Source organism: Aegilops tauschii, chromosome 1, assembly GCF_002575655.3.
Source record: "Aegilops tauschii subsp. strangulata cultivar AL8/78 chromosome 1, Aet v6.0, whole genome shotgun sequence".
NCBI lineage: Eukaryota > Viridiplantae > Streptophyta > Magnoliopsida > Poales > Poaceae > Aegilops > Aegilops tauschii.
In genome coordinates, this window is record NC_053035.3 from 13581904 (window position 1) to 13604865 (window position 22962).

The 22962-nt window shown below is 48.1% G+C and overlaps 1 protein-coding gene across 1 annotated transcript; it reads right to left on the reverse strand.

Moving 5' to 3' along the window:
* Positions 1-233: 233 nt before the first annotated feature.
* Positions 234-1130, reverse strand: LOC109747720 (FBD-associated F-box protein At1g60410-like). The gene has a single exon (XM_073506600.1). It carries the CDS (start codon positions 950-952, stop codon positions 569-571), a length of 384 nt encoding a protein of 127 aa, XP_073362701.1. The 5' UTR covers positions 953-1130; the 3' UTR covers positions 234-568.
* Positions 1131-22962: the final 21832 nt, after the last annotated feature.

Here is a 22962-nt window from a genome sequence, read left to right on the forward strand (position 1 = left end):
ATGTGGCCCCAGGGCACTTTTTAGGTATACATCTTTCTGTGGTACCAAGTTAAAAAAAATCTTGGTACTAGTTGGCCCCAGACGCACAGAGGTCAGGTTTCTGAATATAGCAATGAGCTGCTTCGGAGGTTCTGGCTGAATCCAAATCTGCAGCGAGAACATACATGCACAACTGAAACTGGTAGAGAAGACATGGTATGACGATGCAGAAGATTTATATTTAAGTGGTGCGCAGAAATTAAGTATACCATTTGGTACCCAAAACACAGAGTCAGTGTTGACAGGTTCCTGGCACCAACACTCGTTGACAGGCATTCGCTAAGCGCGAATGGCTCTTGCCATGCCTTGGCTTTAGAAGCGAGTACTAAACCGCGAAGCTCAGGAACGTAGCCAAAGCGCACTGGAGGGTTATTGAAGAGCCAACATTTGCACTCCACTTGTCTAAGCTTGGGGACAGAGACGAGCTCGATCCGTGTGCACAAAAGGCCGATGAACTCAAGCTCCTGGAGCTCAGAGCACGGCACATCGATCTTGAGCGTGGAGTGCAGATCAAGCAGTCTGCAGAATCTCAAGCTGAGGTGCCTGAGCCTACTGCAAGTGCTAATGAGGTCAGGTGAGGGGAAGACGTGTAGAAGCTGAGGACGAGCACCTTGAGGGCACCACTCTCGCACACTCCCTCGGCGGGAGGCACCCGAGTGAGCAAGGCCCGTGCCGCGCCCGTGAACGCGTCCATGACCTGGAGCGATGTGGCGCCGCGGAAGTGACCGGCGTCGAGGTGCACGAGCGAGAGGTGGCTGGGGAGGTGCCGCCACCGCGTGGAGAGCGCGCCGGCGCGGACCGCCTCACGCAGGTGGAGGCGCTCGAGGATGTCGAGGAGGAGGTGGTCGGGGAGGGCGCTGATTCCGTCCTCGCCGACGTGGCCGGCGTTGCGCTTGGGCGGCGGCGACTCCATGGTCCCGACCGATTGACTGAAACCCTAGCTCGAATCAATGCGCCCCAGGCGGCGGCCTCCTGTTCGAGGTCGCGGCTCCCCCACCTTGTGCCTGCCGCGCGATCCGGTGGCGAGGCCCGCCGGGAGGTCGGTGGCGCCGCCCGCGGCATCCCCGGGGCGCCGGTCCCAGGCGACGGAGACGGAGAGCGGGTGCGAGGAGTCCGGGGAGCGGCCCCGCGGGGCCTCGGCGGGCGCCCAGGAGAGGGAGACCGCGGCGGCGAGGAACCCGGCGAGGCCGAAGAGGAGGCAGGCCGCGGAGACGGCTGGCGAGGAGAGGAGCGGCGGGGGCGGCGGTGGGTGCGGCGGTGGGTGCGGATCTGGTGGGCCTCGGGGAGGGGAGAGAAGGAGAGAAGAGATAACGGCGGGGGGAGAGAGGGAGAGAAGAGATAACGTGCGATGGGGGTGTGGATCTGGTTTGCCGTCCGCTGTTTTGTCTCTTTGCCGTCTGCTAGTAGACGGCAAAGTGGGGACGTTTTTTTTCCGTTAGTGGGGGGCCACCTCTCTCTTTGCCGTCCGCCAGCTGACGGCAAAGATTCTTTGCCGTCCGCCAGCTGACGGCAAAGAACTGACTGATGGCAAAGGCCTGTTTTGTTGTCTGCCATTTTCTGTGCCGTCTGCTTTTGGGTAGCTGATGGCAAAGACCTTCTTTGCCATCCGCTAGCAGACGGCAAAGAGCTGGCAGATGGCAAATTAGCTGATTCCAGTAGTGCTTGAACGAGAGTTTGGCAGACTGTGGGAGGACCGGCTTAAGCCCCATCTGCAAGACCATACCGGCCCCAGCGGTAAGCCGCTGATCGGAACATCTTATTTTCTTCTATAGATAGCTTTCATCTGAACCTTAAGAAATCGTCATTGTATTTTTCAGGCTGATGACAAATTCTGGAAGGTCAAATATGACCATGAGGCAGCCAAGAAGGCCAGGAAGGCTAAGAAAGCCGCCAAGAGAGCCGCTCCCCGCAAGAAGGGAAGTAGGCCTACTGCTTCAGAGCTGCTGCAACTAAGCGACAGCTCCGAGTCAGAGGTAACCCCAGAGCCTGTAAGCTCTTGTTGTATTTGTTGTTTATTTCTGTCCACCTTATCAATACTGTTCATCAACAGGATGACACCGGAGCAAGTAACCCGGTGGTTGAAGAGGTAATGACACTTTCCTCCGACTCGGAGCCCTTGCCAAGGCTGAAAGTCCGAAGGGTAACCCAGAAAGTAAGATTTTCACATCCTTTAGCTTATCAGATCCTCAATTTCTTTTGAAGCAACAGATTCATGAGAGCCGGCGGCACACCCGGACCAACAAGGACGCTGACCTCTCCTCCGGTTTACCTGACGCGTCGAGGAAACGCCGGACCGAGGTTATCTCCCACTTGTACCCTTTTCATCATTTGGCGGGTGTTATACGTCAACCGCTCAATTCTTCCGATTCAAACTATCAGGAAACCTCACCCTCCTCTGGTGACTCGATGCAATCAAACCTGCCGGCCTTCAAGACCGTACCCGGGTAATGATGACCATCTCTTGTTGTGCTTTATCTTTACTCATGCTTTTGTACTAACCTTTTTGTACTTTCAGTGCCCAGGCAAAGCTCAGCAAGAGGGCGAAAAAGAACAAGCCGGTCGACGAGCCGGACTTGCCTGAACCGGAGGCTGCAGCTCAAGAACCGCCAGTTTCCTCTGCTCCTGCAGCCGCCGCTCCAACCGACAAGCCAATCGCAGAAACTTCTGCTAACCCGGAGACCTCCAGCCTGGCTCACCCGGCCGATAACCCGGACGTGGTAATCACCTGGACGGAGTTTGTTGAGCCGGGGAGACCCACTGCACTGGCCAAGTGCTCCCCCAAAGAAGAGCTGCTAGAGCGCCGCCGGGCCAATCTGGACCTCACCGACTATGCCAATCTGAGCATCGGAGAGATCGTCTCCGGCTATGTCAGTCAGGTGCACAAGAGCCGGGACTTAGAGATCGACATGGTGAATCAGATTCAGCAGAAGTCTGAGGTACCACTCTTCTTGCTTACTGCATAGTTATCTTTACCATACTAGCCCCCAAGTCGATGACCTATGATTGAATATGTTGTAGACTTAAGTTCCGGCTTACTTCCATGAACCGGTAATTTGTAGATAGAAACGTTCGTTATGCATTAGCCCCCAAGTGCCAAGTGTCTTTGCTTGGAAAACGCTTGGGACTTTAAATGTGCATAGTAACTGTTCATACTATAACCCGGAATTTATGCAGGCTGCTTGCAAGAAGTTTGAGGCTGACATCTCCGATCTAAAGACCCGCCTGAGGATGCAAGAAACTGAGACCCGGAAGACCAACGCCAAATTTGTGTCCAGTATTGCTGCTCAAGAGAAGCTGAAAAAGGACTTTGAAGCTGAACGGAAAACTTGGGCCGAAGAGAAGGCTACTCTGGTGAGCCGGGCCGAACAGGCGGAGAAGGCTCTGACAGAGAAAACCACCGAGCTCTCCGGCTTAAAACGCCACGTGTCCCAGATGGTTGCCGCGATCTTCGGTAAGTCATGCCACCGGCTCTCGTTCAGTTTATAATCTTTATATCTCATAACCCACCATTGCCAGCGGCTTATCTTACTCTGTTAAACAGGTCCCAGAAGCGCCAACCTCAACCAAAGTGTGCTGACCAAGTTGAAGGCCGTGTACACCCTGGTGGAGCAACTCTACACCGGGTCACAGCGCGCCTTGGCCGTGGTGGCCCTATCCAATGAGGTGCCGACTCACCTGCGGAAGTTCTTCGCCGGCTTGCCGTTCTTCCTCAACGTGTCCAAGAGCTGCGACGGGCCTCTGCAAGAGCCGGCGCCATAGCGGCTCTGAGCCGGGCCAAGGCGTTCCTTCCAGAACTAGACCCGGCGGACATTGCCCTTGGCTACCCCAGCTTGAAGGAAGACGGCACCCCTTTCGACCAAAGGGACTTTGCAGCCTGCGTGAAGGTCGTACGCCCGGTGGCCACTCTAATTGGAAATGACACGGATCTGACCAAGTACCAGCCGGGTTATGATGCAGAAAATCAGAGGATCCCCACTCCGCGTTATGAAGCCATCAGCTTAGTCCCGCCGACTCGTAAGCACACCTTTGCCCCAGAAATTGACCCGGCCGGGTTAATTGACAAGGAAGCTCAATTTGAAGCTCTGAGCGGCATTGACTGGAAATCATCAACTTTCCAGGTCTTGGGAACAGCCGGAGGAGCGGAGAGGGATGAGCCGGAAGCTTCAACCCAGCAAGCATCTTAACTCTGTAGGCGGTTTATTCAAACAATGCTTCACCCTTTTGGACTCGATGAGTCTTGTAATAGAATAGGATCATTTTAACTTTGTCGTGCCATCGTGCATGCGTTGAATGCTGAATTCCATTGAAGTTGCTTCCTTATATTTCTCCGGGTCATAGTTGATCATTCATGTTCCTTAAGCTTAAATAGTTGTCTTTAACTATCCTGCATAGAAAGACAAATCACAAGTCTCTAGGCGGCTTACCGCACGGAGAATCATAGTCTTATGCATATAACCCGGAATATGAATCACAAAAGACTGGTCCTCAATTATGTCCTTGATATAACCGTAACAACACACTTACCGGCCTGCAAGCACGCTTCCGGCTTAGATAACCCGGGTAATAAGGTTGGTACCTCAATTCCGGTTTACCAGTCTTAATAGCGCCGATTGTGTTCGACTAGTACTGTAAATCAAAATTAAGCTGGCAAAGTGAGACCCGCCGTGCACACTTGAAATAATCAGAAGAACTCGCTATAAATCAGAAAACTTGGGGCTTCCGGTTCGAATACGACCAAAGACCCGTCCCAAAGGGGTTATGCTAGGATTCGAATGCGATCATATAGCCCCCAGTGGGTGTGGCGATGCCAATCAAGATGGTACCAACAGCTATGTTCTCTTTGGTTCGAATACGACCCATGTTTGAACAGGAAGCCCCCAAATGACCTTAACAATTGTTTAACGACGCTGATTCGAATACGGTCCACGTCGGTTCCCAAAGGGGGTTGAACTGTGATTCATATATGATCAAAGAAAACTCCCCAATGAGCTCGGCACTTTGCCAATCAAATGGGTATCGACAGCTATGTTCTCTTTGGTTCGAATACGACCTATGTTTGAACAGGAAGCCCCAAAGTGACTATATTGCGTATGGCTAGATTCGAATACGATCATAAGCCGGATCCCCCTTCAAGTTATCATGTGATCTTGCAATGAAAACAACACGTTCACCTTTGGAGGAGAAAAAAGGACAGAGGTCCTGCTTTATTGCTTATCATAATATATACATGGCTTAGAGAAATATGTACATTACGAGAGCCGATGGCTCAAGTGTAATAAGGCCGAAGCTGAGCTATGTTCCATGGCCGACGGGTCTCTTCCTCCGACTTACGCGAATCTTTGTGCTCCCGAATGTCAATGAGGTAATATGACCCGTTGTGCAAATTCTTGCTGACCACAAAGGGCCCTTCCCAAGGCGGGGATAGCTTGTGCGCATCTGTTTGACCTTGGATGAGCCAGAGCACCAGATCGCCTTCCTGGAAGACCGGGGATTTAACCCGACGACTATGATAACGACGCAGGTCTTGTTGGTAAATCGCTGAGCGAGCCGCTGCCACATCACGCTGTTCGTCCAGCAAGTCAAGAGCATCTTGGCGCGCCTGTTCATTATCCACCTCCACATAAGCCGCCACTCGAGGTGAGTCATGACGGATGTCACTGGGGAGAACTGCTTCCGCTCCATAAACCATGAAGAAAGGCGTGAAACCTGTAGACCTGTTAGGAGTAGTGTTGATGCTCCACAACACGGAGGGTAACTCCTCCACCCAACAACCCGACGTCCGTTGTAAAGGGACCAAAAGCCGGGGTTTGATGCCTTTCAGAATCTCCTGATTAGCCCTCTCAGCCTGACCATTGGATTGAGGATGAGCCACTGATGAAACATCAAGTCGAATATGCTCTCATTGACAAAACTCCTCCATGGCGCCTTTGGATAGATTGGTACCATTGTCAGTTATAATGCTGTGTGGAAAGCCAAAACGAAAGATCAAAACTGAACTGCCGTGGCTGCATCACACTTGCTAACTGGCTCCGCTTCAACCCACTTGGTAAATTTGTCAACTGCCACCAAGAGGTGGGTCTTCTTATCCTTGGACCTTTTAAAAGGCCCAACCATATCAAGCCCCCAGACCGCAAAGGGCCAAGTAATTGGGATCATCCTCAGCTCCTGAGCCAGCACATGAGCCCGTCGCGAGAACCTTTGGCAACCATCACATTTACTGACCAAGTCCTCCGCATCAGCATGAGCCGTCAGCCAATAAAAATCATGACGAAAAGCCTTGGCCACAAGAGACTTTGAGCCGGCGTGATGGCCACAATCCCCTTCATGAATCTCACGCAAGATCTCTTGACCTTCCTCAGCGGAGACACAACGCTGGAACGCCCCCGTAACACTGCGGCGATGCAACTCACCATTGATAACAACCATTGACTTAGACCGCCGGGTTATTTGCCTGGCCAAAGTTTCATCCTCAGGCAAATCTCCCCGGGTCATGTAAGCCAAATAGGGCACTGTCCAGTCCGGGATGATGTGGAGAGCCGCCACCAGTCGTGCCTCCGGGTCAGGGACAGCCAAGTCTTCCTCTGTAGGCAACTTAACAGAAGGGTTATGCAGGACGTCCAGGAAAATATTAGGCGGCACCGGTTTTCGCCGAGAGCCCAGCCGGCTTAAAGCACCAGCCGCCTCGTTCTTCCTGCGATCGATGTGCTCTACTTGGTAACCCTGAAAGTGCCCAGCAATGGCATCAACTTCACGGCGATAAGCCGCCATGAGAGGGTCCTTGGAGTCCCACTTTCCTGATACTTGTTGAGCCACCAAGTCTGAGTCGCCAAAGCACCTTACCCGGCTCAAGTTCATCTCCTGAGCCATCCGAAGACCATGGAGCAAGGCCTCGTACTCAGCTGCGTTGTTGGTGCAAGGAAACATCAATTGTAGCACATAATGGAACTTGTCACCTTTAGGGGAAGCCAATACAACTCCAGCCCCCGAGCCCTCCAATTGCCTGGACCCATCGAAGTGAATAGTCCAATATGTGTTATCCGGCTTTTGTTCGGGCACTTGTAGCTATGTCCAATCATTGATGAAATCCAGCAAGGCCTGAGATTTAACAGCAGTGCCTGGCACGTATTTCAGACCATGAGGTCCGAGCTCTATAGCCCACTTAGCCACTCTCCCTGTGGCCTCTCTGTTTTGAATGACATCTCCAAGGGGGGCAGAACTGATCACAGTGATGGGGTGACCCTGGAAATAATGCTTAAGCTTCCGGCTTGCCATGAACACACCATAAACAAGCTTCTGCCAATGCGGATACTGCTGCTTGGACTCCATGAGTACTTCGCTGACATAATAAACTGGCCACTGAACCGGATGCTCCTTACCCTCTTCCTTGCGCTCCACCACCACGGCCACACTTACGGCTCATGTGTTAGAAGCCACATACAGTAATAAAGGCTCCTTGTCAACCGGAGCAGCAAGGACTGGGGGCTCGGCCAGCTGTCTCTTCAAATCCTCAAAAGCAGTATTAGCTGCATCCTTCCAGACAAAGTCATCAGTTTTCTTCATCAACTGGTATAATGGCATGGCCTTCTCCCCCAAACGGCTTATAAAATGGCTTAAAGCAGCGATACGACCCGCCAGGCGCTGGACGTCGTTTATACACGCCGGCTTAGCCAGGGAGGTGATGGCCTTGATCTTCTCCGGGTTAGCTTCAATGCCTCTGTTAGAAACCAAGAAACCCAAGAGCTTGCCTGCAGGAACACCAAAAACACACTTGGCCGGGTTAAGCATCATCTTGTAGACCCGGAGATTATCAAAGGTTTCCCTCAGATCATCTATCAAGGTTTCCTCTTTCCTGGATTTAACCACAATATCATCCACATAAGCATGAACATTACGCCCAATCTGGTTATGAAGACAGTTCTGCACGCAACGCTGATAAGTCGCCTGTGCACTCTTGAGTCCAAAGGGCATAGACACATAGCAGAAGGCTCCAAAGGGAGTGATGAACGCCGTCTTCTCCTGGTCCTTAACTGCCATTTTAATCTGATGATATCCAGAGTAAGCATCCAAGAAACTTAGGCGCTCACAACCCGCCGTAGCATCAATAATTTGATCAATACGGGGAAGGGCGAAAGGATTAGCCGGACACGCCTTGTTCAAGTCCGTGTAGTCCACACACATCCGCCAGGTGCCGTTCTTCTTGAGTACGAGCACCGGGTTAGCTAACCACTCTGGGTGAAAGACTTCGACAATAAACCCGGCCGCCAAGAGCCGGGCCACCCCTTCACCAATAGCTTTCCGCCTTTCTTCATTAAACTGCCGAAGGAATTGCCTGACCGGCTTAAATTTCGGATCAACATTGAGAGTGTGCTCAGCGAGTTCTCTAGGTACACCTGGCATGTCAGAAGGTTTCCATGCAAAAATGTCCCTATTCTCACGGATGAACTCGATGAGCGCGCTTTCCTATTTTGGATCCAGATTGGCACTGATGCTAAACTGCTGAGATGAATCACCTGGAACGAAATCAACAAGTTTAGTCTCATCAGCCGACTTAAATTTCATTGCCGGCTCATGCTCCGTAGTTGGCTTTTTCAGAGAGGTCATATCTGTTGGGTCAACATTGTCCTTGTAGAATTTGAACTCCTCTGTTGCACAAACAGATTCTGCATAAGCTGCATCGCCTTCCTCACACTCCAAGGCCACCTTCCGGCTGCCATGAACCGTAATAGTCCCATTGAGACCTGGCATCTTGAATTGCAAATACACGTAACACGGCCGTGCCATGAACTTGGCGTAAGCCGGCCGCCCGAATATGGCATGATACGGGCTTCTTATCTTGACCACCTCAAAGGTCAATTTTTCCACCCTGTAGTTGTGCTCGTCTCCAAAGGCCACTTCCAACTCGATCTTGCCGACTGGATAAGCCGACTTACCAGGTACCACATCATGAAAAATAGTGTTTGACTGGCTGAGGTTCTTATCAATCAACCCCATACGACGGAAAGTCTCATAATAAAGGATGTTGATGCTGCTGCCTCCATCCATGAGCACCTTAGTGAACTTATATCCTCCCACCTGAGGAGCCACCACCAAGGCCAAGTGACCCGGATTATCCACCCGGGGAGGGTGATCCTCCCTACTCCACACTATAGGCTGCTCAGACCACCGCAAGTAGCGTGGAACCGCCGGCTCCACAGCATTCACAGCCCTCTTATGAAGCTTCTGATCTCGCTTACACAGACTGGTGGTAAATACATGATACTGTCCACCGCTAAGCTGCTTTGGATTGGTCTGATAACCCCCCTACTGCTGTTGATGACCCTGGCCAGACTGCTGATTAAAGTCCCCTTGACCGTTCTGAGGATTAGAATTTGAGCCGCCACTCGGGCCATGAAGGCCGCCGGCGCCTGAAACACCGCTCGGGCCATTGTTGCCGTTGAAGGCGTTGGAATTCTTAAAAGCCTTCATGATTGCACAATCCTTCCATAGATGAGTAGCTGGCCTCTCTCTAGAGCCATGCCTTGGACAGTGCTCATTCAACAGCTGCTCCAGCGTTGGGCCTGACCCGCCGGCTCGGGGAGGGGGCCTCCCCTTGCGTCTCTGGCTATTACCCTGTGAGCTGGCGTTGGCCACGAACTCTAGGCTGCCGTCGGCCTTACGCTTCCCACTTCCTTGATTCCCCGGGTTATGCCGAGGACCCCTGCCATTGCCGTTCTTCTTTCCCTTCCCTGTCCTTTCATCATCTGAAGCGGGGTCCTTGGTACTATCAGAATCGGCGTATTTGACGAGAGCCGCCATCAGCGTACCCATATCATTGCAGTCGCGCTTAAGCCGCCCGAGCTTCATTTTCAGGGGCAGAAAACGACAATTTTGCTCCAACATTAAGACTGCAGAGCCGGCATCCATCTTATCCGATGAATGTATGATCTGTTTGACCCGGCGAACCCAATGTGTCGTAGACTCACCCTCCTGCTGTTTACAGTTAGTCAAATCCACTATCGACATAGACTGCCTACAGGTGTCTTTGAAGTTTTGTATGAACCGGGCCTTCAGCTCAGCCCAAGATCCGATGGAATTCGGCGGTAGCCCTTTCAACCAAGTGCGGGCAGTCCCATCTAGCATCATGGTGAAGTACTTGGCCATCGCCGCTTCACTGACCTCCAGCAGTTCCATGGCCATCTCGTAACTTTCGATCCAGGCTGCGGGTTGTAAGTCAGTCGTGTAATTAGGCACCTTCCTAGGGCCTTTGAAGTCCTTGGGTAGACGCTCATTGCGGAGAGCCGGCACTAAACAAGGGACACCTCCAGTCCTGGTAGGGATACCCACGTCGACGGAAGTCGTCGGATAAGCTGGGGGAGTCTGGTAAGCCGTCAACTGAGGCCCCTGCTCCGCCTCTTGCCGCGCTCTGTCTTGGTCTGCTGCGTGAAAGGCTCTGTTATGAGCCGGGCCATGGCCAGGGGGCGGGTCATGGCGTCGGACATTACTTGAGCCGGTCGCTGAGACCATGTGTCTGCTGTAACTCGGGCTCCGGCCTGGACGAGGGGTCGAGTGGATCCTGTCTCGGCTGTAAGAGTACGCCTCTTGCTGCGCCAGTGCTGTCTGAAGGAGTTCCCTGACCCGGCGAGTTTCAATAGCCGTCGGAGAGTCGCCGTCAATTGGGAGGGCCGCCAGGCGTGCTGCTGCGGCGACCATGTTCTCCAGCGGGTTAGCATAATGGCCCGGCGGTATCGGCACATACTGAGGCAGGGCTGGGCTCACCCGGGGAGGCCCCATCACTTGTGGCTGAACAGGGGTCCCAGACCCGGGCACTATGATCCCTAGCGGGTTACTAGACCCTGCACCTGGCGTGTTGAAGAGGTTTCAAGGATCGTAGGTCGGAGGGAGTCGAGATTGGGTCTTTTGATGCCTCCTTCTCATGACCTCATTGGACGCATTCTGATCCATCGTGAGCCGGAAGGACTGCGCCTGAATCAACTGAGTTTGGGCGTCGAGAGCCGCCCTCTCCGCAGCCATCCTGATCCCTTCCGCTGCCAGATCCTCTTTGGCTTTCACTAGATCTAACTTTAACTGTGCCACCTCCGCATCATGCTGAGCTTGATCCGCCGGGTCAACCGCGGCGGTCAACAGGGCCGTCATCTTGTCTGTGAGATCCATCAGCACCTGAGCCGGCGAGGGCACCGGGTTTCCTGCCCCAGCAGCAGGGTTCTGAACAGGCTGCGCACCGGCCATGAAGATTCCGACCCGGCTCGGCGACTCAAACGGGTCCGGAATACTGTCACCATCGGAACAACCCATGAGCCTACCATCTTGAAGTTGATACAACGAGTTTGACCCATCTGTGGACGACTCGCCGTCAGAGCCGGCGGCCGTCTCATCACCAGATCCAGATCTATCAGAGTGCCCTCCATGGACACATCCCACAAAAGCATGCCTCAAGGCAGGCAGGGCCCGGGCGGGTCATGCGCACTGAGCCGTCTCCATGAGATCGGCGCAGAGATCCGTCTCCGGGCCTGGCTCACCAATCTTGCCAATGAACACATGAATTCCGCCGAAGGGGACCTGGTATCCGTACTCTATTAAGCCAGCGTCGGGGCCCCAGTTTGCATCGTTGATGTAGAGCTTGCCGCGAGGACTCTTGGTCATCCGGCCCACAGCGTATCCCTTGAGCCCTTCGAAGCTGCCCTTCAAGAACTCAAATCCACCGTGCGCTAGCCCCACGGTGGGCGCCAACTGTCGTGGAATTGTCACGGCAGATGTCCTCAAGCTAGGACTTAGTTGTGGAGCCATCACCGCTAGGAAGCTTGAAGGGGTTAAACGGGACAAGGAACACGAGGGTTTATACTGGTTCGGCCCCTTACGGTGAAGGTAAAAGCCTACGTCCAGTTGAGGTGGTATTGATTAGGGTTTCGAGGACCAGGGAGCTTAACTGCTATGCCTGGCTCTCGACGAGATCTTTCTTCTCCCTAAACCGCTGCCGGGTCGCCCCTTTATATAGAGAGGTTGACGCCCAGCAGCTTCTGAGAGCCCCGGCCGGCTCATAAGAGTGTCCGGCTCGGACTCTCAACTATTCTTGCCTTACACTACAAGTTCCACCATAATGACGGTTGTAACTACGGGCCTTAAGCCATCTCCGGGTCTTAAGCCCATCTTTGGCCCACCGTCTTCAAGCTTGGCGCCGGGCTTCAAGTGATGACCCTTATGAGTAACCCGGCCCCACCGGGCGGGTGACTCTAAGGTTTATATCCTCAACAAGTTATATTGTTATGGATCCTCTAACATGTGGTGCTTGCTATTTAGAATCCTTTGCTAGACAAAATATCTGTACTAAGCGGGAATACTGCTTGTGCATCCAAATTCCTTGAACCAAGTTTCTTCCATGAGTGTCCACCATATCTACCTATATGCGGTATTTACCTGCCGTTCCAAGTAAATTTGCATGTGCCAAACTCTAAACCTTCAAATAATAATCTGTTTTGTATGACCGAATCGCTCATGTAGCGACTAGGGGCTGTCAGTATCTTCCATGCTAGGTGGGTTATTCTCACGATGAGTGGACTCCGCTCATCATTCACGAGAAAATGGCTGGTAACTGGTATGCCTAGTCCTATGCTCAAAAGATCAAAAACAAATTCGCAAATAATTTAAACAAAACTCCCACAGGAATGTTGATAGTTGGACGGCACCCGTTGTTTCGGACAAGCCGTGGAGCGTGAATGTTGGTGGAGGGGGAGTAAAATCTTTACCTTTCTGCGTGGGAACCGCCTATAATGTATCTAGTATGGAAGATATTGGGAACTCTTGGTTGTTATGTTGACAATGAAACCATACCTCTCAAAATTATTTCCATCTCTGTTTTAGCTTCGAGCTCTGGCACCTCTGCAAATCCCTGCTTCCCTCCGCGAAGGGCCTATCTTTTAATGTTATGCAAGAGTCAGTAGTATTCCTTCTCATTCCAACCTACTCTTTAGTTGGCAAGCATCATGTCATGGAAAGATCTGAGCATATATGGCCATTCAAATATATTTGATCATGAATTATTATTGTTGAAAATTATGTATACGATAAATGAGTTGGGAGGCGAAACATTAAGACCCTATCTGTCTCTGTGTTCGATGGATGCTATTTGTTCTAAAAATATGCTTTGAGTGGTAGCAATCATGGAACACTAAAAGATAGTTGAGTATGTGAAGTTTGCCTAATCAATGCTCTGACATAGACTCTTCCTGAAAATAAGATGAATTGTAATTGTTTGATGACTAATAACACGGTTTGTTAGTTTTCAAGAAAGTTTATGATCTATACTTTAACATGTGAATAGCTTGTTACTTGATCACGAAAATTTCTATGAGTTGAGCTACTATTATGATATATTATGATGCTAGAAAAGGTGATTGAAATTATCATTGATCAAACTTGTGCACCTGCTAGCATTCACACTTCATAAATTCTTTGTTTTATCATTTACCTACTCGAGGACGAGCAGGAATTAAGCTTGGGGATGCTGATACGTCTCCAACGTATCTATACTTTATGAAGTATTCATGCTATTATATTATCCATCTTGGATGTTTTATGGGCTTTACTATGCACTTTTATATTATTTTTGGGACTAACCTATTAACCCAGAGCCCAGTGCCAGTTCCTGTTTTTTCCCTTGTTCCAGTGTTTCGAAGAAAAGGAATATCAAATGGAGTCCAAATGGAATGAAACCTTCGGAGAAGTTATTTTTGGAAAGAAAGCAATCCAGGAGACTTGGAGTGCACGTCAGGGGATCAACGAGGAAGGCACGAGGCAGGGGGCGCGCCCTCCACCCTCGTGGGACGCTCGTGGCTCCCCTAACGTATTTCTTCCTCCTATATATACCAATATACCCTAAAACCATCGGGGAACAGAATAGATCGGGAGTTCCGTCGCCGCAAGCCCCTGTAGCCACCAAAAACCTCTCGGGAGCCCATTCCGGCACCCTGGCGCAGGGGGAATCCTTCATCGGTGGCCATCTTCATCATCCCAGCGCTCTCCATGACGAGGAGGGAGTAGTTCACCCTCGGGGCTGAGGGTATGTACCAGTAGCTATGTGTTTGATCTCTCTCTCGTGTTCTTGAGGTGGTACGATCTTGATGTATCGCGAGCTTTGCTATTATTGTTGGATCTTATGATGTTTCTCCCCCTCTACTCTCTTGTAATGGATTGAGTTTTCCCTTTGAAGTTATCTTATCGGATTGAGTCATTAAGGATTTGCGAACACTTGATGTACGTCTTGCATGTACTTATCTGTGGTGACAATGGGATATCACGTGATTCACTTGATGTATGTTTTGGTGATCAACTTGCGGGTTCCGCCCATGAACCTATGCATAGGGGTTGGCACACATTTTCGTCTTGACTCTCCGGTAGAAACTTTGGGCACTCTTTGAAGTACTTTGTGTTGGTTTGAATAGATGAATCTGAGATTGTGTGATGCATATCGTACAATCATACCCACAGATACTTGAGGTGACATTGGAGTATCTAGGTGACATTAGGGTTTTGGTTGATTTGTATCTTAAGGTGTTATTCTAGTACGAACTCTTGAATAGATCGATCCGAAAGAATAACTTTGAGGTGGTTTCGTACCCTACCATAATCTGTTCGTTTGTTCTCCGCTATTAGTGACTGTGGAGTGACTCTTTGTTGCATGTTGAGGGATAGTTATATGATCCAATTATGTTATTATTGTTGAGAGAACTTGCCCTAGTGAAAGTATGAACCCTAGGCCTTGTTTCCTAGCATTGCAATACCGTTTACGCTCGCTTTTATCATAAGTTACCTTGCTGTTTTTATATTTTCAGATTACAAAAAGCTATATCTACCATCCATATTGCACGTGTATCACCATCTCTTCGCCGAACTAGTGCACCTATGCAATTTACCATTGTATTGGGTGTGTTGGGGACACAAGAGACTCTTTGTTATTTGGTTGCAGGGTTGTTTGAGAGAGACCATCTTCATCCTACGCCTCCCACGGATTGATAAACCTTAGGTCATCCACTTGAGGGAAATTTGCTACTGTCCTACAAACCTCTGCACTTGGAGGCCCAACAACGTCTACAAGAAGAAGGTTGCGTAGTAGACATCAGTCACTCTTGATTCGTTGCCATCCCGGTACACCGCCGGAGGCATTCATATAGAGTCATATTTCGTTCTAGTATCGAGTTGTAATCATTGAGTTGTAAATAAATAGAAGTGTGATGATCATCATTCATAGAGCATTGTCCCAATAAGAAAAAGAGAAAGAGAAAGGCAAAAAAAGAGGCCCAAAAAAAGGAAAAGAAATAAAAAGGGGACAATGCTACTATCTCTTTTTCCACACTTGTGCTTCAAAGTAGCACCATGATCTTTATGATAGAGAGTCTCTCGATTTGTCACTTTCATATTCTAGTGGGAATTTTTCATTATAGAACTTGGCTTGTATATTCCAACAATGGGCTTCCTCAAATGCCCTAGGTCTTCGTGAGCAAGCAAGTTGGATGCACACCCACTTAGTTTCATTTGTTGAGCTTTCATACATTTATAGCTCTAGTGCATCCGTTGCATGGCAATCCCTACTCCTTGCATTGACATCAATCAATTGATGGGCATCTCCATAGCCCATTGATTAGCCGCGTCAACGTGAGAATTTCTCCTTTTTTGTCTTCTCCACACAACCCCCATTATCATATTATATTCCACCCATACTGCTATGTCCATGGCTCACGCTCATGTATTGCGTGAAGGTTGAAAAAGTTTGAAAATTCTTAAGTATGAAACAATTGCTTGGCTGAAACCGAGGTTGTGCATGATTTGAATATTTTGTGTGACAAAGATGGGACATAGCCAAACTATATGATTTTGTAGGGATGAACTTACTTTGGTCATGTTATTTTGAGAAGACATAATATCTTAGTTAGTATTCTTGAAGTATTATTATTTTTATGTCAATATTAAACTTTTGTCTTGAATCTTTCGGATCTGAACATTCATGCCACAATAAAGAAAGTTACATTGAGAAATACGCTAGGTAGCATTCCACATCAAAAATTTTGTTTTTATCATTTACCTACTCGAGGACGAGCAGGAATTAAGCTTGGGGATGCTTGATACGTCTCCAACGTATCTATAATTTTTTATTGTTCCATGCTATTATATTATCTGATTTGGATGTTTAATGGGCTTTATCATACACTTTTATATTATTTTTGGGACTAACCTATTAACCGAAGGCCCAGCCCAAATTGTTGTTTTTTTGCCTATTTCAATGTTTTGCAGAAAAGGATTATCAAACGGAGTCCAAACGGAATGAAACCTTCGGGAACGTGATTTTCGGAACAAACATGATCCAGAGGACTTGGAGTAGACGTCAAGCTATCAACAAGGAGGCCACGAGGCAGGGAGGTGCGCCTGCCCCCCTGGGCGCGCCCCCACCCGCGTGGGCCCCTCGTAGCTCCACCGACCTACTTCTTCCTCCTATATATACCTACGTACCCCGAAAACATCCAGGAGCACCACGAAACCCTATTTCCACCGCCGCAACCTTATGTACCTGTGAGATCCCATCTTGGGGCCTTTTCCAGCGCTCCACCGGAGGGGGCATTGATCACGGAGGGCTTCTACATCAACACCATAGCCTCTCTGATGATGTGTGAGTAGTTTACCTCAGACCTTCGGGTCCATAGTTATTAGCTAGATGGCTTCTTCTCTCTCTTTGGATCTCAATACAAAGTTCTCCTCGATCTTCTTGGAGATCTATTCGATGTAATCTTCTTTTGCGGTGTGTTTGTCGAGATCCGATGAATTGTGGGTTTGTGATCAAGATTTTCTATCAAGTGCTTAGCTTCGGGTTCAATCTTGCGGTGCTCGATCCCAGTGACAGTAGGGGAACCGACACGTATTGTATTGTTGCCATCGAGGATAAAAAGATGGGTTTTACATCATATTGCTTGAGTTTATCCCTCTACATCGTGTCATCTTGCCTAATGCGTTCTGTTCTTATGAACTTAATACTCTAGATGCATGCTGGATAGCGGTCGATGTGTGGAGTAATAGTAATAGATGCAGGCAGGAGTCGGTCTACTTGTCACGGACGTGATGCTTATATACATGATCATACCTAGATACTCTCATAACTATGCTCAATTCTATCAATTGCTCGACAGTAATTTGTTCACCCACCGTAATACTTATGCTATCTTGAGAGAAGCCACTAGTGAAACCAATGGCCCCCGGTCTATTTTCCATCATATTAATGTTTCATCAACTTGCTATTTCTATTACCGTTTATTTTGCAACCTTTACTTTTCAATCTATACAACGAAAATACCAAAAATATTATCTTATCATCTCTATCAGATCTCACTTTTGCAAGTGGCCGTGAAGGGATTGACAACCCCTTTATCGCGTTGGTTGCAAGGTTCTTATTTGTTTGTGTAGGTGCGAGGGACTTGAGCGTGGCCTCCTATTGGATTAATACCTTGGTTCTCAAAACTGGGGGAAATACTTGTGCTACTTTGCTGCATCACCCTTTCCTCTTCAAGGGAAAACCAACGTTGTGCTCAAGAGGTAGCAGTGGCTCCGTATATGGAGGAACACAAGAATTTTCTACGCTCCAAACACCCGGAGCAGTCTGACGACGGGATTACACGTGAACAAACGGGGAGTTTCGCCAGTTGGTTGCAGACACGTGTCATGCATGACGCCGCTATTGAAGATGACCTGTACTTCCTGTCCCAGTTACCATCTTCGAATATAATGACTTTTAAAGGGTACAAGATAAATGGGAATACATTTTACACGATCGCTCAAGATAAGAAGAGAACCAACCAAAACAGTGGTGTCTACTTTAATGCAGCAACCAAGACAGGAAAGGACACATAATATGGTTACATAGAGGACATATGGGAACTTGACTATGGACGTGGTTTGAAGGTCCCTTTGTTTCCGTGCAAATGGGTCAATATGACATGAGGCGGGGTAACGGAAGACCCGCGGTAGGGAATGACAACAGTGGATCTCAACAATCTTGCGTACGCAGACGAACCATTCGTCCTAGCCAATGATGTGGCCACTACTAGGAAAAGGGCTATAGATGGAATGGCCACTAATGGCGCACCAGACATGTGGTGCGCCACTACTATATAGCAGTGGCGCACCATGTGCCGGTGCGCCATTAGTGTGAAAGCCACTAATGGCGCACCAGACACACGGTGCGCCATTAGTAACATTTTTTTCCAAACATACTAATGGGGGCATAGTGCGCCATTACTAGTTCTAACTAGTAATGGCGCACCAGCCACATAGTGCGCCACTACTATATTTTTTATTTTTTATTTTTTTGCAAAACTACTAATGGCACACCAGGGAACAGTGCGCCATTACTAGTTTAAACTAGTAATGGCGATTACTAGTTTAAACTAGTAATGGCGCACTGTTCCACGGTGCGCCATTAGTGTATATTTCATGGACACTTGATCTCGATCCCCCTCCATCTCGATCGCTATCCCACCTCGCTAGAAAATTATTACTGTTTCATATTCATATTCATTTTCTAAAAAATTATTAGATGCAACAAAAAATAATAATAATAAAATTACTTATGGCGCACCTCTGGCTGGTGCGCCATTGCTATATAAATTTTTTTTACTAATGGCGCACCCATCGTGGGTGCGCCATTGCTATGTAAAAAAACATTCTAATGGCGCACCGCTTCGGGGTGCGCCATTAGTAAGTTTCCCCCCTTAGCTAATTCCTCCCTCTCCCTCGCCAGTCCACCCGCGCGCTCACCGGCCTGACCCACGAAGCCGCCGCCCCGACCCCCGCCGCCCCCGCGCCCCCCCCCCCACCACTGCAAATCCCCCGCGCCGCCGCCCCCGCGCCCCGCACCCCCCACCACTGCAGCTCCCCCGCGCCGCCGCCCCACCTCGTCTTCCACGCGCCAAATCGAGCGGCGGCCAGGTAAATCCCTCCTGACCTGCCGGCGTCCACCTCGACCTCGCTCCTCCCCTCCATTCCCTCCTGACTCCTCCACCTTCCCTTCTCTTTGCAGGATCGGACGAACTCCATCATCGAGCAGAACCGAGGCGAGCTCCAGCCCTACCCACCTGCGTCCAGCGCAGGTATGCTCATCCCCTTCCCGCCCCTCCGGCTGCCGGCGTCCGCCCTCCCTCTCCCTTGTCCCCCATCTCTGATTGGCAGTGGTTATGTTGATGAATATAAGTGGTGGTTATTTCAGTGTTTATTTCAGTGAATATAAGTGGTTATGTTGCAAAACCTTCTACTTTGTAATAAAGCTCAAGTGTTTCCAACACATATTTTAGATGAGGTTGCATCTGTGTCAACTGTCAAGTTCAGCACTTTCATATGGTATCTCCAGTTCTGAAAAGTAGATTCATATTGTATCTCAAGCAAGTCTCATTTCTCATTATCATAAGGAGTATAGGCAATATTTACTGTCTGAATCAGAACCTATAATGCCCACATCAATTTGTTAGTTTATGTTCCAGCTTGACAGTTTGTTTGTTGAAAGCAGTGATGGTGTTAGTTTAAAGGGAGCAAGCTTTGCTGCCCATGAAATCTGTTACTCTTTAGGTCCTGGCCATGTTTGGCATGAATAACCTCCAGATAATTAATTATTGTTCGAGTAATAATAAAAAGTAGAAGTGTGATTTAGAGACGAAACCTTCGAGGAGTGACAAACCTTCGAGGTCCCTGCCAAGACACTCAGCAACATAGCATTTAACACCAGACAAAACCTTCGAGGAGTGACAAACATGGCTTGCACTGTTGCACAAGGTGGCAAACACCACTTACTAAAAATATATCAAGCAGAAAACAGTACATAGTAAAATTCATGTAGCTCCATTCAAACAAGACCCTCACTCAAAAAAGTTTCAAATGCAGCCTCTTAGATTTGCTGCATTTGTGGCATCGGTTTGGGACACCTCTAATAGTTAGTGTACTGTACTTGCAATAGTTTGCTTGGTCTTTCTTTGGTTTCAGTTAAGTTATTGTCAGATTTTCCTCTCCATTGCTCTGAGTGGTGCTTGTGTTTCTACTTGCAGAAATCTACCATGAGTGGTACAATCTAATTTACTACTGCTGCTATATACATCAATGCTTTACTACTAGCCCATGAGTGGTGCTTGTGTTTCTACTTGCAGAAATGTACTACTTGGGAATTTTGTCAACTTGTGATGCTGCTGTTGTACCCCGAGAGGCCCTTGAGTTTGCCGAAATGCCAATTAACTTCCGTTCCAGCAAATTCGGGTACTCCATATGTCCTATTTTCAGCAAAGGTCATGCTGAAATTTTCCGTGAATTTTAGCATGACTTTGCTAAAAATAGGACATATGGGGCACTTACGACTAATGCATGGGCCGGGGTATCTTAGTACTTAATTAAGTAGGATCAACTGCCCCTTTATTCTTGCTGCATTAAACCATAGGTGGCAATAGAGCCAAGTGATTAGGCCCAACTTAGAATTCTCCTTCCCTTTTCTTGATAGGGTGTATTATTAGAAGATACCCATATATATCAGTCAACCTAGGGTCCCTCGGCATCGATAAACCCTAAATGATGAAAACTTAACTTAGCATTTAGGGTGCCTCAGCGTCGACAAACCCTAAATGACTAACAATATTCTATTGTAAAGCTAAACAGGAAAGAGGAACCACTCATCCTAACCATTAGCTCTCAAAATTACCACTTCACTTCTTACTACTGAAAATCTTAGACCATCTCCATTCACCAATTGCTCAAACCAGTAAGAAGGGAGTGTTTTCACCACACTGTGGATTATCTTATTGGACCCAACAGAGATGATGTAGTTTTGAATTATGAACATAGGAAATGTCATCATCGGACGACAAAAGTCTCCCGGGGGAGTGCGACTGGTGCCACGACGGTCGAGGTCTGTGTGACAGGCCTCACCTGGATGATGATCGACGCTTCAGCATTAAGCTCAAGGAGACCTTCGACGTTGAAACGGTACGCAACGACGACAACTGTTTTTTTTCATAATTAAGCATGACTTCAACTATTTCAACGTGTAATTTCATCTTTTACAATTCGAGTATAGTTTATCCCATGCCATGCAAGACGCTATGTCTTGGAGAGGATGGATTTTGAAGATCATGAAAATTTTGAAACGAATAAAATTCACCTAAGGACACATCATGATGTGGATTTTGAAGTAAATCTGTATAATGCTGAGAGCGTAACCCATTTTGGTTGCAAAATTGGGAAGCATTTTGCAAGATGTATGGTTTTGATGAGGGTATGCTTGTCACCATGGATCTTGGTGATCCTGACATCGACCAAGACAATATGGACATTTGGGTCCTTGTTGATACGCCTCCAGTTCTACCGCTATGTGAGTTTATCAAACATAGTTAATTATTAACTAATTTATATTGTTTATTTCAAAATAGTTGACAACTTATTTCCATTGATAGCTTATTTTGATTGTTCAAAAAATGTGCGGAACATGGTAGACAAAACCCACTACACAGATGGCTCCGAGTTAACTTATCAGGAGAAAAATCATCTGGTCGGATTTTGTACTGATCTTGAGAATTACAATATCTACAATCAAACTCCTCAACATTAATATGTGCCACTAGTGCACGTGTTGAACTACGGTAGCTACCATGGAGATACCCTGGTAAGATTTTTTACTATTACGACATCCGTGCATCTTTTGCATACTTCTAAAACTAGTACATCATTGCTAACTATGAAGTTATTACTATGTTTTTCAACAGAGAATCCCAGAGGATTATGTGCCTCATTTGATGTATCAGAATGGCAGCCTTCATGTTTTGAACTTATATCCAGGTCATCCTACGAATCTCAACTGTCCATACCGGATTTCTAGAAGAAGTGGAGACATGCTAAACAGAGAATGGAAAAAATGTATGGACAGTCGTAAGGAGGTTCTTGGAAGCAAAAGGAAGCGCCGCGCAAGAATTGGATACAGGATGATCTCCATTCTCCATAATGGAGAGTCAGGGTCTATATTGTTTTATGCTATTTTACCTTAAATAGGGTATTTAGGTCCCGCCTAATACTGATGATCATGTGCTAAGAACAATTAAGTAGGGTTGGTTCGATGACTATCAGGATGATGATCGTATGACTTGTTATTAATAACGAGTAGAAGTTGTATGATGATGATTAGTAGGACTTGTTAGGATTAGTATTACTTTTGACAAACTCGCTACTCGCGGTCTCGAGACTTGTAATGTTCTATCTTTGTTCGGTCTTTTGAATTCGGAGACTAATATGATGAATTGTATTCGGAGACTAATCTTCTATTGTATTCGATGAATCAGCTGTTGCTGTGTGGTGCTGTTTATATTCTGTCCAATAATATATTTTATAATCTGTGCAAATATCAGAAAAGAAAAAAAATCCCTAATATACGTACTAATGGCGCATCACCCCAACCTGCGCCATTAGTATGCCAAAGGATACTAATGGCGCATCACCCAGCAGTGTGCCATTAGTATGGCAAAGCACATGGGTAAATATGGCCCCTGGGAGGCATACTAATGGCGCACCGTGGCCTATACTAATAGCGCACTGCCCGGTGCGCCATTAGTATACCAGATACTAATGGCGCACCAGTGGTGCGCCATTAGTAAAAAATACTAGTGGCGTGGTACTAGTGGCGCACCAGTAGTGCGCCATTACTAGGCAAAACTGGTGCGCCACTAGTAGGCCTTTTCCTAGTAGTGGGCGCAGGTTTTCTATGTGAAGGACATGTCTACCAAGCCGTGAAAAACAAAAGATAAGGAAGCGAATACATCATACGATGAGCCAAACCGCCACATAGTTCTTTCAGGGAAAAGAAACATCGTGGGAGTGGATGACAAGACGAACATGTCAGAAGATTATGATAAGTTTGATGAAATT